The 12,536-nt window shown below is 59.2% G+C and overlaps 1 protein-coding gene across 3 annotated transcripts; it reads left to right on the top strand.

The window, feature by feature from the left end:
- The first annotated feature begins 490 nt into the window (after positions 1-490).
- On the top strand, positions 491-11,634 carry RASAL3 (RAS protein activator like 3). Of its 3 annotated transcripts, none has more exons than XM_070586414.1 (18): positions 491-593; positions 722-1,050; positions 2,886-3,016; positions 3,134-3,212; positions 3,317-3,378; positions 3,747-3,817; positions 4,436-4,562; positions 4,648-4,746; positions 5,185-5,727; positions 6,063-6,207; positions 6,450-6,594; positions 7,478-7,714; positions 7,801-8,002; positions 8,108-8,226; positions 9,130-9,520; positions 9,804-9,961; positions 10,501-10,564; positions 10,669-11,634. In XM_070586414.1, exons 2-18 carry the CDS (start codon positions 735-737, stop codon positions 10,810-10,812), a joined length of 3,033 nt encoding a protein of 1,010 aa, XP_070442515.1. In that variant the 5' UTR covers positions 491-593; positions 722-734; the 3' UTR covers positions 10,813-11,634. The 3 variants fall into 3 exon arrangements, with proteins under 3 accessions (XP_070442515.1, XP_070442517.1, XP_070442516.1); XM_070586415.1 differs by having other exon boundaries at positions 545-593; positions 3,659-3,817; XM_070586416.1 differs by lacking the exon at positions 5,185-5,727.
- Positions 11,635-12,536: the final 902 nt, after the last annotated feature.

Here is a 12,536-nt window from a genome sequence, read left to right as displayed (position 1 = left end):
TGTTTGGTTTTTGCTCAGCATTGTCCCTCGAGTCCAGTCATTCAGCAGTTTGTTGCTTCCCATTGCTGCGTGGTATTCCACTGTGGGAAGAGACCACAGCTGATCCATTCTACGGTAGAGGGACACTTGGGTTGTTTCCAGTTTGGGGCTGTTACAAATAGCGCCAGTGGGCCTGTCTATTGGGCATACACACCTGGCGGTGGAGCTGCAGGATCACAGGAGAGCTGTATAGTCAGTATTCATGGGTCATACCAAACAGTTTTCCAACTTGGGTGAATCGATCTACACTCTGACCGGCAGTGGATGAGAGTTCCAAGTACTCAGTCTTCACAACAGCATTTGGTCAGCATGTGCCCATTTTGCAGAGAAGGCAACTGAGGCTCAGAGAGGGGACTGTGGGTCGTCCTGGTCAGTGAGAGATTCTGGGTCCTGCTCTGTCACCTCCTCTCCTCCCGCATCCTGCCCCCACGTGCCCTCCCAGCCTGGCCATGGGGTGGGGTGGGACAGACAGGGTCACGTGGAGTTGCGTTTCGCGGAGGAAGCCAGGCAGGGTGCAGACGGCTGCTGATTCTGGGGCTGGTCAGGAAATCAAGGTAAGAGAAGGAGTGTGTGTCGCCCCTGAGGGGGCTCCCTGGGGGTAGGGCTGAGAGGGGGAAGGGGCCCAAGGTGAGGGGAGCATGTGGGCAGACACACGGCAGAACTGTCACCTCTCATCCCCCAGGAGAAGCCCCGTCATGGACCCACCGTCGCTGAGCCAGGCCTCCCAAGCCCAGTGTGCAGCCCCAGCACCACTGACCTCCTACCGCTGGCACACAGGGGGCGGTGGGGACAAGGGGGCTGGTGGGTTCCGCTGGGGCCGCCTTGGGGGCTGGGGAAGGGCGCTGAGCCACCAGGAGCCCACAGCCAGCAGCCAGCCAGCCCCTCGCTCGCTGTTCCGTCGTGTCCTCTCTGCACCCCCCAAGGAGTCGCGCACGAGCCGCCTCCGGCTATCCAAGACCCTCTGGGGGAGGCAGAAGAGCCCACCGCAGGACTCAGAGCCAGAGGCCCCAGGTACATGGCTCCCCCACCCAGGCTGGGAGGCCGGATGCTTGGGTTTTGTCTGCCTCCGGAGCATCAGCCCTACAGACACAGGAAGTCGTGGGGAGTGTGAAAGCCCAGCAGGAAGTGGCGGGGGCCCAGCTGCCCTCTTCCTTCTTCCCCTCACCAGGGCCCGGGGAGGGGGCAGCAGGGGATCCAGCCTGCGGAAGGGGCAGAGAACAGTCTGAGGGTGGCACTGTCCAGATCAAAATGGCTCTCGGCCCCACCAGGCCTCTCCTCACATCCAGTGGGCCCAGGCCCATCCTCTTCTGCCTGGATGTCCATCTCAGCCACCACCTGCTCTCCTGCCCTCCAGCCTCCATGTCTTAGTTTCTTCACCTCCTTCAGCCTCAGCTTCCACATCAGTTAAATGGGAATCATGAACCCTGCTTGAAGGGTATATCATCTTTTCTTTCTTTCTTTCTCTCTTTCTCCCTTTCTCTCTTTCTCTCTCTCTCTCTCTCTTTCTCTCTTTCTTTCTTTCTTGTCTTCCTTTCTTTGCTTTCATTCATTCATTCATTCCAGCAGAGCTCTGTTGAGCATCTACTGTGAGCCAGGCCCTGACTTAGGCACTGAGGACACAGCAGGGGACAAAGCAGCTGTGACTCCCTGTCCCGTGCAGCTGACAGTGTAGGGGGCATGACAGAGAGTAAACAAGGTGACAGGTGAGGCTGTGTCACACAGAGGGATCTAGAAGGGGGAGGGACATCCAAGGATTAGAGCTCAGAACGAGCACTAGCCCAGGACCAAGCATACTTTAAGCAATCCGTTAATAGGTGGGAGTTATCATTTCTCCCCAGGTGGTAAATGACAGGACAGACAGGTAATCTGGGAGGGTTGGTTCAGCCCTTCTGTTCCTGGAAACTCATTTAATTCTCACTGTTCATATCCCCATTTTGCAGACGCTCCCCTTCAACCACCCCACCCCCCACCCAGGGTATCAGGTATTGCCCACTCCATAGGATCCAGAGAGAACTCTCTAATAAGAAGACTTGCTCCTCCCCTGCTCAAACACATCACATGGCTCCCACTTCCCCCAAGACAAAACCCCATCTCCTCTAACCCACACCCAAGGACCTTCCCCTCTAGCCTATGAGCCCTCCAAACCCTTCTTCCCCTCTCCTTTATTTGTCTGGACCTTTTCATCTCCCAGTCTTTGCTCAAGCTGTTGTCAACGTCCCCACCATCTCTGTTTGTCAAAATGCAATCCGCTGTTCAAGACCCAGCACAAACTCACTCTCTGGGAGGCCTTTCCTGACCCGCCACACCACCACCTCCCCCTATCGTGAACTTTTTCTATTCCTTTCTCAAGTTTCAAGTATTTTCCACCTTGGACTAGTTATTTTTGTAAGGAACCAAGGCTGCTGTCCTGTTGTTTAACTTCTTGGACTACCCACTGTCTTGGTTAAGAGAATACTTGTGTCTGAAGCCCAGCTCAACCACTCACAAGTTGTGCGACCCTGGGCAACTCACTCAACCTCTCTGGGTTTCCCTGTCCTCCCTGGTCAAATGAGGGTTATAGTAGCCCTTTGAGTGGCGTTTGGAGGATTACATGAAAGAAGGCACATGGAGCAGTAAATACAGTGCAGAGCACACAGTCAGTGGGCTGCAACCACTACCCTTGGCCCCTGGAGACAAGGCCCAGAGAAGGATGGAGACTTGTCCAACAACAGCCTCACATGGCTGCTGCGGGGTAGGGGGGAGGAGGGCCTAGGGAGGGAACCCCCAGTGAGCCTTGGTGAGTGGAGAGGGTGGTCTGAGGGAGAGGAAAGGGCTCCCAGGTCCCCAGCACCTCCTCCTCTACCCAGAGCCCGAGCCCGAGCCGGAGGCCCCCGCCCCACAGATCCCTGAGGCCCCCACACCCGATGTGCCCATCTGGAACATTGGGGCCTTCACTCTGCTCGATGGCAGGCTGGTGCTGCTGGGTGGTGAGGAGGAGGTAAGAGGGAGGACATGGGCGAGGGGAGGGGAGAGGATGGGGGGAAAGGAAAGGGGTCTCCGTCTCCCTCTGTCTGCCTGCCTCCCCTTCCTGACAACCCACCGCTGTTGGGAACAGGGTCCTCGCTGCTCACGGGTTGGGAGTGCTAGCTCTGAGGGCAGCATCCAGGCGGCCATGGGGAACCTCAGGGATCCAGGTAAGCTTGAGGTGGGTAGGGCTGGGGCACTGGGGAGCCTGCTCAAGCTGGGGCAGAATCCAAGATGATCCATCCCCCAACCTTCCACACCCGACCACCCACAGATCGGACTCCTGGAAAGACCGAGGCAGAGGCTGCTGGCCCCAACCAGGTCCACAATGTTCGGGTAAGGCATAGGAGCTGGGGGAGTGGAAGGGAGAGCAAAAACTCCCAGACCCTCAGAGGTGAAAAAAGACTCCTACTGGGTGATCTTGGGCAGGTCACTGACCCTCTCTGGGTCTCAGTGTCCATATGTCAAATGGAGCTAATGAGAGAGACTCCCCCTAGGGGTTGTTTATAAGTCAACAGAGAATGTAGGAAAGCACACAATTAGTGCTTTAGAAATGGGAGGTGTTGGTTGCCTTTACTATTCCTGCTCATACAGCCTGACCTTGTGGTCCCCCAAGACCAGCAGATGCTCCAGGACACCCTGGGGGTAAAGGAGCTGAGGAGGGAGCATGGAGTTCTGCCCAGCTGACATCCTCCTCCCCACAGGGGTTGCTCAAGCGACTGAAAGAGAAGAAAAAGGCCAGGTCGGAGCTGGGAGCCAATGCCTCCCGGGATGGGTAAGGGTCTCTGAAGGGCTGAGGGTCTGAGAGTCAACATTGCCCCCTCCCCCTCCTCCTGCCTATCATCCCAACCTTCACCAAATACCCCCTGCGGCCCCCTCCCTGTCCTGCCCCATACTGGGCAAGGCTGGGACCACTGGAAGACTCCAGCACGGAGCCAGCCCTCCGTCGAGGTGGGTAGGGGGGGCAGAGTCTGATACAACAACTTTAAAACAGGAGCTAAGTCAACATCCTGGTCTGGGAGTGTCAGGGAACGGACTCTTGAGCTGAGATCTAAAGGACGGCTGGAAGTCCACTAGGCCAAGAGGTGCAGGAAAAGCATTCCAGGCAGAGGGAACAGCAAGTGCAAAAGCCAAGAGGCAGGATGAAGCGATAAAAACAAAGCCAGTGTGACTGGAATTCACACAGTGAGGGATTAAGTGGAAGGAAACGAAGTCAAAAGGTCACAAGGGCTGTACTAGGCTAGGTCATGCAGGCCACCACGAGGAGCTGGGTTTATCCTAAAAGCGATCCGTTCCAGGCCAATTTAAGTTCAGGTCCATCCTGGCCTCCCTCCACCCTTCAGGCTGTAGGGGAGGAGGAGGAATGACTGCTTGTTCACCGCCCCCTCCCCAGACCCCCCAGTGCTCTGGGCTCTCGGGAATCGCTGGCCACACTCTCCGAGCTGGACCTGGGCGCCGAGAGGGAAGTGCGGGTCTGGCCTCTGCACCCCAGCCTCCTGGAGGAGCCGCACTGCTTCCAGGTAAGTGCAGGCAACTCTGGACCCCGCCCGGACCCTCCAGCTCCACCCGTGGCCTCAGCCACACCCTTTGATCCCCCCGGAACAGGTAACGTGGGCGGGCGGGAGCCGCTGTTTCTCCTGTCGCTCGGCCGCTGAGAGAGACCGCTGGATCGAGGACCTTCGTCGCCACTTCCAGCCCAGCCAGGTCAGTACAGCGGCAAGTCGGACCTGCAGGCCCCGCGGCTTCTACCCAACCCAAACGCCGCCCGCGCCATCACCCAGCGCCGTAGACACACCTGCCCCCTACAGCTTTGCAACCACTCCCAGACCCTCCCCCGCTTCCATCTATTACGACGATGGAACCACGACCTCGTCCTTTCTATTCAATCCGGGCCCAATTTGTACCCAAAGTCCGCCTGCTAGGCAGCCGCCAAGTCCCCACCCCGCGGCTACTCCACACCCTGGAGCCCCGATCTCTCCGGAGAGCCCAAAGAAGCTAGAGGGCTTCCGCACAGCCACCTTGGGACCTCCGTGGCCCCACTCACTTCCCCCAAGGGCCCCGCGCTTCACCTCTTGTGCCCAGCGTCGAGCACTGACGCCTCCCCTCCCTCCCTCCCTCCCTGCCTCCCACTCCGCTCCGTAGGACAACCTGGAGCGGGAAGAGACGTGGCTGAGCGTGTGGGTGCACGAGGCAAAGGGGCTGCCCCGGGCCGCGGCGGGGGCGCCGGGCGTGTGCGCCGAGCTTTGGCTAGACGGCGCGCTGCTGGCGCGCACGGCGCCGCGGGCGGGGCCGGGCCAGCTCTTCTGGGCCGAGCGCTTCCACTTCGAGGCGCTGCCGCCGGCACGACGGCTGTCATTGCGGCTGCGCGGCGCGGGCCCGGGTGGCCCGGTGCTGGGCCGCGCGGCGTTGGCCCTGGAAGAGCTGAGCGTCCCCCGCGCGCCCGCCGCCGGCCTGGAGCGCTGGTTCCCGCTGCTTGGGGCGCCCGCGGGCGCGGCGCTGCGGGCGCGGATCCGGGCGCGGCGCCTGCGCGTGCTGCCGTCCGAGCGCTACAAGGAGCTGGCGGAGTTCCTCACTTTCCACTACGCGCGCCTCTGCGGGGCGCTCGAGCCCGCGCTGTCCGCGCAGGCCAAGGAGGAGCTGGCGGCGGCCATGGTGCGCGTGCTGCAGGCCACCGGCAGGGCGCAGGTGCGGCGCCGCGACGGGGCGGACCTGGGGGCTGGAGGCGCACCGAGGGCGCGCCCCGGCGGGGTGGGGGCAGGGCAGGACCCTAGGGGCACCTGCGAGGGGCGGGGCACCTCGAGGGGCGGGGCCTGGGCTTCAGCTGCGGGCGCGGGGCTAGCAGGAGCTTCTGCTGCAAGGGGTGGAGGTTCGGCCTGTTAGGAACAGTGAGGGCAGAGCCTGAGCAGCAGCTGTGAGGGGCGGGACCCGCGCCCCAGGTTGAGTGACGGCCAAAGGCAGGGATTACCCCGACCCCCGGGTTCAGTCGGCTCCCCGCGCGACTTGACGCCCGCTATGCCCAGGCACTGGTGACAGACCTGGGCACCGCGGAGCTGGCGCGCAGTGGAGGCCGTGAGGCGCTGCTGTTTCGGGAAAACACGTTGGCCACCAAGGCCATCGACGAATACATGAAGCTGGTGGCACAGGATTACCTCCAAGAGACTCTGGGTGAGCCGGGGGTGCGTGTCGGAAGCCCGCTGGGAGCGCTAGGGGGCCCCAGGGGAGATCCAGGAGTTCCTAGGGAACCTGGATTCTGGTAGCGGGTGGTGCCTTGGGATTCCAGGGTCCTGGAGGGAACCGGGCTCCCCAAGATGTTAGGTGCCTCCGGAGTCAGCTGCAGAGATCCGAAGCTGGGTGTGGTGGGCTCTGGCAGTCATGGCCCTCGCCCGTCTGGCTGTCCTGGACTGCAGGGCAGATCGTGCGGCGTCTCTGTGCCTCCTCTGAGGACTGTGAGGTGGACCCCAGCAAGTGCCAATCCGCAGAGCTACCCCAGCACCAGGCGAGACTGCAAAACAGCTGTGAGGAGGTCTTCCAGAGCATCGTCCGCTCCCACGAGTGAGCATCAGGGCTCAGCCCCTGAGTCCCCCCGCCTCTCAGCCTTTGCTAATAACCCTGCTCCCAAGTAGGGTTGCAAGATAAAATACAAGATGCCCAGTTAAATGTGATGTGATATTTGGGACATACTTATGTGAAAAAAATTATTCATTTTTTTTAGCTGAAATTCAGGTTTAACTGTCCTGAAGTTTTATTTGCTAAATCTGGCAACCCATTCCCAATGTCGTGTCAACTTGTAGTTCCTGATCCCAAATAACCTGAGACCCAGTTCCTTGTCCTTTAACTACAAGTGACCCCATACCTTAATTTCATGCCACCTGACCCCAGTTAGCATAGGAACTCAATCCTATGAACTCTGATTCCAGGTGATGCCATACCCCCAATCCATGACCCAGACCTTAAGTGACCCTATACCCCAAATCTCATGTAACTGATCACAGGAAACCTAGGATTTCAATTCCTTCACCTCTGACCCTAGGTTAAACTGTATCCCTGATCCCATGACACCTGGGACATCAATGCCATGACTTCTGAACCTAGGCAGCCCTGTAACCCCAATCTTGTCCTACTTCATACTAAGTACTCTGTCTGGCACCCTAGTCTCATGCCTAGATATAGCTATATCCCAAGCTTGTGGCCTCTGTCCCCATGTGAACCTGTGCCCCAGTTACAAGGTTGCTGACTCCAGAGGTCACCACAGTAACTACACCATAAACCCTGACTCCAAGCAGATCTCTAACCCCAAGCATCATTTTCCCTGATGTCTCCAATCCTGGAACCCAGAATGCAGGTGACTCCTGACCCCTGACCTTAGGACTTTGACCATCCATGACCTTTATGCCCATATTCTCCCCCCTTCTGACCATTGCCTCTTCCACCCCAGCTGGTTTCCAGCTGAGCTGGGCACCGTGTTCTCCGGCTGGCGAGAAGCATGCAAGGCACGTGGCTCTGAGGCGCTGGGCCCTCGACTGGTGTGTGCCTCTCTCTTCCTGCGGCTCCTGTGTCCTGCCATCCTGGCACCCAGCCTCTTTGGCCTGGCACCAGAGCACCCAGCACCTGGCCCAGCCCGCGCCCTCACGCTGATCGCCAAGGTCATCCAGAACCTCGCCAACCGTGCCCCGTAGGTGCTGGGAGGCTGGGGGGCCATGCTGGGGCCATGGGGGTGGCAGGTGCCTGACCTGACCACCCAGGTGGGCCCTGACTCAGGTTTGGTGAGAAGGAGGCCTACATGACCTTCATGAATAGCTTCCTGGAGGATCATGGACCAGCCATGCAACGCTTCCTGGACCAAGTAGCCATGGTGGATGTGGATGCGGCACCCAGTGGTTACCAGGGCAGCAGTGACCTGGCCCTCCAGCTTGCGGTCCTGCATGCACAGCTTTGTACCATCTTTGCTGAACTTGACCAGGTGTGGCCTGAGCCCACAGCCCAGGACATGGGGTAAGGAGGCAAGAGGGCAGCAGCCTTTGGCCCTGCAGATCTTGCTCAGCATCCTCCCTGCTTGCCTCGCCAGGCGACTCGTGACAGCCTGGAACCGCTGCCCACCATCCTGCATGCCATTGAGGAGGGCCGGCCTGTGCCTGTGTCTGTGCCGATGCGCCTCCCACCACCCCCGGCCCAGGTCCACTCCAGGTAACCTGCCTGCTTCAAGTCTGGTCCAGTTGTGCTGGGTGAGAGCAGGGGCAAGGCCAAAGGCAAGCACAGGGTCAGACCGGGGTCAGAGGTGGAGACAGGATCACGTCAAGAGTCAGGGGCAGGGTCACACTGAGGTCAGTGTCAGAAGCAGTGTTGGAGGAGGTCATCAAAGGGATCAGGGAGAGACTTACAGCGTGGTCAGAGGGCAGGCACAGGGTCAGATTGGAGTCCAAGGTGGAGATTGGTCATTGCAGAGGTCAGAGAGAAGTTATATCTGGATTCAGAGAGAGAAAGTGACATGTGGTCAGCAATGAAGGGCAAATTTCAGTGAGAGGTTATGGATGGGGTCAAATCAGGGGTAACATTGGGGTCAAATGTTAAGATGCACATCAAGGGTCTAAGACAGGTTTATATTGTAAGCAGAGGTCAGGCCCAAGGTCAGATGAGGCCAAAGCTTATAGGCAGAGTCATATTTGGGATCATAAGTCACGGACCATGGTCTATCGGGGGCAGAGACAGGGTCAGTTTAAGGTCAGAGATTGGGGACAAGAGGGCGTCAGATTGGGAAGGAAGAAGCTACCCTTGTGAGCAGAGGTCAAGCCCAGGGTCAAATTGGAATCAGAGGTTACAGAGAGGGTCAGGTCAAGGGTCACACTGTGTCAAAGGTCAGGGACAAGGCTAGAGAGGAGTCAAAGATTAGATTGGGGTCATATCAAGGGCCATAGAGAGGACAGTCTTGTCAGAAGTCCAGGACAATGTCAGAGGTCAAAATGTTATCCCATCAGTGACAATGTCACATAGAAGTAGAAGATCAGGGGTGGGGTCATTTCTGGTCAGAGGTAGGGATGGTATCAGCTCAGGGGCCAGCGGAGTGTCTGAGCTCCCCCATCCCACCCCCAGCTTCTCTGCAGGGGAGAAACCCGGCTTCCTGGCCCCTCGGGACCTCCCCAAGCACACCCCTCTCATTTCCAAGAGCCAGTCCCTGCGCAGCGTCCAGCGCGCAGGGAGTTGGGCCCGGCAGCGGCCAGACGAGGAGAGACCCCGGAGGCTGCCCAGGCCGGTGCAGCGCACGCAGAGCGTCCCGGCTGGCCGCCCCACTCGCCGCCGCCCGTCTGCAGGGCCCAGGCCGCGACCCCAAGGCTCCGTACGCACGGGCCCCGTGCCCCGCGGCCGGCCCTGGACCGGAGCCTCGGCCTCGCTACCACGGAAGCCATCGGTGCCCTGGCAGCGCCAGCTGGACCAGCCACGAGACAGAGACCAAGCGCTGGGCACGCACCGACCTATGGGCAAGGTGAGATACAGCCCAGATCCCCATACAGAGGGAAGAGACAGGACTGGAAAAAGACTGAAAGCCAGGCAGGTCTCGGTTCAAATACCGAGCTCGCGGCGTTGTGTGACCCTGGACCCAGCACAACCCTCTCTGAGCCTCAGTTTCCTCCTCTGTAAAACGAGAGCGCTGTTCCCCCAACGGAGCATGGCGGTGAGGAGGCAGGGCGCAAGGGGCAGGAAGGTCAGGGTCTTTGGGGAGCAGGGGTGGGACGGCGGATCAGGTTACAGCTGCTCCCTCCCCACAGCTGGCAGAGCTGCAGTGCGAGGTGGCCGCGCTGCGCGAAGAACAGAAGACGCTGTCCGGCCTGGTGGAGTCGCTGAGCACCGACATCCGGGCGTTGACCGAGCAGCAGGAGCAGCTTCGGGGCCAGCTGCAGGAGCTGGACTCCAGGCTCCGTGAAGGGTGAGCACCGCCCTCTCCATTCGCTCCGCCCCCGCGTGGGCCCGCTGTAATCGGATCGGCGCAGGCCCCTGCCAGTCAGTCCCACGCAAATCACTCGGGGTGTGGCCACGCCCCCTCTGCCGTCCCGCCCCAACACACCTGTGTAGGCCCCGCCTCTTGGTCAGCTCCTCCCGACCGCCCGCAGGTGAGCCCACCCCGGCTCTCTGGCAGGTCCTCCAGTTCGGGCCCCACCCCTCCACCAACCTCCCCGGAACAGGCTGGGACACGCCCCCTCTCTGTCTGGGCACGCCCCTACCCGGGTCACGCCCCGACCAGGGACCGGCCAAGCCCCGCCTCCAAGAGTTGGTTGGTCCTTTCCTCCCAGCCGTTCAAAGCTCTGCTTCGGCGCCTTCTTCAAACTGATCTAGGCCCCGCCCTCCAGCCCGGACAAGCCCCGCCTCCACCTCAAGCCCCGCCCCCTGAACCCCTGACTCTCCAACCAGGAGCTGGAGGGGAGTTCCTCAGCATCTGACCCTCCCCCTTGTCCCTGATCCCTACAGGACGTCGCAGTTGGATCCGGGGCACCATCCTCCAAGCAGTGAGGACCACCGGCTGAAAAGTCTGGTGAGACCCTGCCTGAGCCCTGGGGCAGACCTGGGCTAAGTGAGGGGAGAGGGTTGGGCTGCAACCTTCACCTGGCTGGGAGCCCAGTGCCGCTCCCTCCCCAGGAGCGCCGCCTAGCGGAGCTGGAGAATGCTCAGGTCCAGCTGAGGGATGCCGTCCAGAACCTGCAGCTTCTTCCCAGGACATCAGGATCCCGGAGCCAGCCCCTAGCCCTCAAAGCACCATGCGTCAACGGAGACACCACCTGAGCTGCCCAGGCGGTCCCACGTGGTCTGGGAACAGAGAGAGAGCCCTCTTAGGGGTCTGTCCGAGCCCTGCCTCAGCCCAGCGTGGCCTCCAGTGGGGAGTGGAGCTTTAGGTGCTAACCAGTCTAGCACCATGAGGTTGCCCAGTAAAATCTTGATTTCAGTAAAATTGATGGTTTTTTTGCCTCGAAGTGTTGCCAGTCACAAGGCACCCCTCCAGCATTCAGCTCTCCCGAATTCTCCCCTAATTGGCAGTCTCAGGGAGAGCCCATGTAAGGAGACTTTCGCCAGGGGTGTGACCTTAGGCCTTGACCCTCTCAGAGCCTCCATCTCCTCATCTGTAAACTGAACCTCAAGTTCTTACACAGTACAAGACCCATAGTTTAAAGTGTTCCATAAAAGGTATTCTTCATTGCTAGGGGCAGTGCCTGCTTCTCAATGGAGCCCAGATCCCACCTACACTAACCCCCCACCCCCCGGCCCCAGATGAGAGCATCTCCCTAGGCCCCCAGTCCCCACACCAGCTCCCTCATGGCAGGGAGGGCGTGGGTCCAGGAGGCAGAGGAAGGAAGGGGCAGGTGGGTGTGGAGATGGGTGAGCTCTGTGGGTGTTGGTTGGGTAAGTGAGTGGGCATTTGAATTATGGGTGAGTGGATGGGTGAAGAGTGGGCTGGATGGGACAATAGGTGATGACTAGGTTGACATTTGCTGGATGTGGCCCTGGTGGATAAGTAAGTAAGTGGTTAGCTGGAATGGATATGTCTGCCTAGAAAAGGCCTAGATCATAGTAGGAAATAAATACCTGAATTCATTGAGTACACGGTTATATATATTGTATGTACATTTGTTGAAGTCTCCTGAGACTCTTGAGCTGGGCAGTGGAAAAACATTAAGGAACTAGGCAGAAGACAGGACTCGTGTCCTTATGGAGCTTATACTGTAGTGGAGGAGACAAACAAGGAAATGTGCAATTGATGCATGGATGTCTGGGTGGCTGGGTGGAAGCAGGTGTGTAGGGATGGGGGAATGCTTGCTTGGTCATATGGATAAGTGAGTATTTACTTGGGTCGTGGGCAGGTGGGCAGGTAGATGGGACATGGGTGGGTGGGTTGAATGGGTGTTCAGATGGGTGGATGGGTGTGGGGATTTGGGAGGGTGGCTAGCTGGCTGACAGGATCAGATGTTGGTTGAGTCGTGGATGGAGTAGGTAGATGGGAGGTGGATGGTGTTTTGAGTGGGTGTTTGGATGGATGGATGGGTGGGTGGGTGGGTGGATAGGTGGTTGGAGGGGGTGGATGGATAGGTGGTTAGTTGATTGGGTAGATAGATGAGTGGTCGATTGAGTGAGTGTGTGGATGAATGGGTGGGGAGATGCATGGGTGGTTGGATGTGTAGATGGGCGGTAGATGTAAGAGAGCAGCCGGCTTATCCTGAGTGCATGATGGGGTACTCCTAGAGGCTGCGATCCTGGGGGTTGGGGGGAGAAGGAGGGCTTAGTATTGGGGACCTAGGGCAGCCCTAGAGGCATGGAGGTGCTGAAGTCCAGTGTGGATAATGCGAAAGGAGGGAGTACACTTGTGGTTGGAAGGTAGCTGATTGGGAGCAAGGGACTGAAGATTGGCTGGGTGGAGTCTTTAATGACCTATGGATGGTCCATGGGGGAACTTCTCTGCCCCCTCCCCACTCTTCTGGTGCTATTAGTCGGCCTAGCATTGGAAGAACAGTGGG

This window comes from Equus przewalskii, chromosome 20 (assembly GCF_037783145.1).
Source record: "Equus przewalskii isolate Varuska chromosome 20, EquPr2, whole genome shotgun sequence".
NCBI classification, from domain to species: Eukaryota; Metazoa; Chordata; class Mammalia; order Perissodactyla; family Equidae; genus Equus; species Equus przewalskii.
This window is presented reverse-complemented; position numbering and strand designations above follow the sequence as displayed.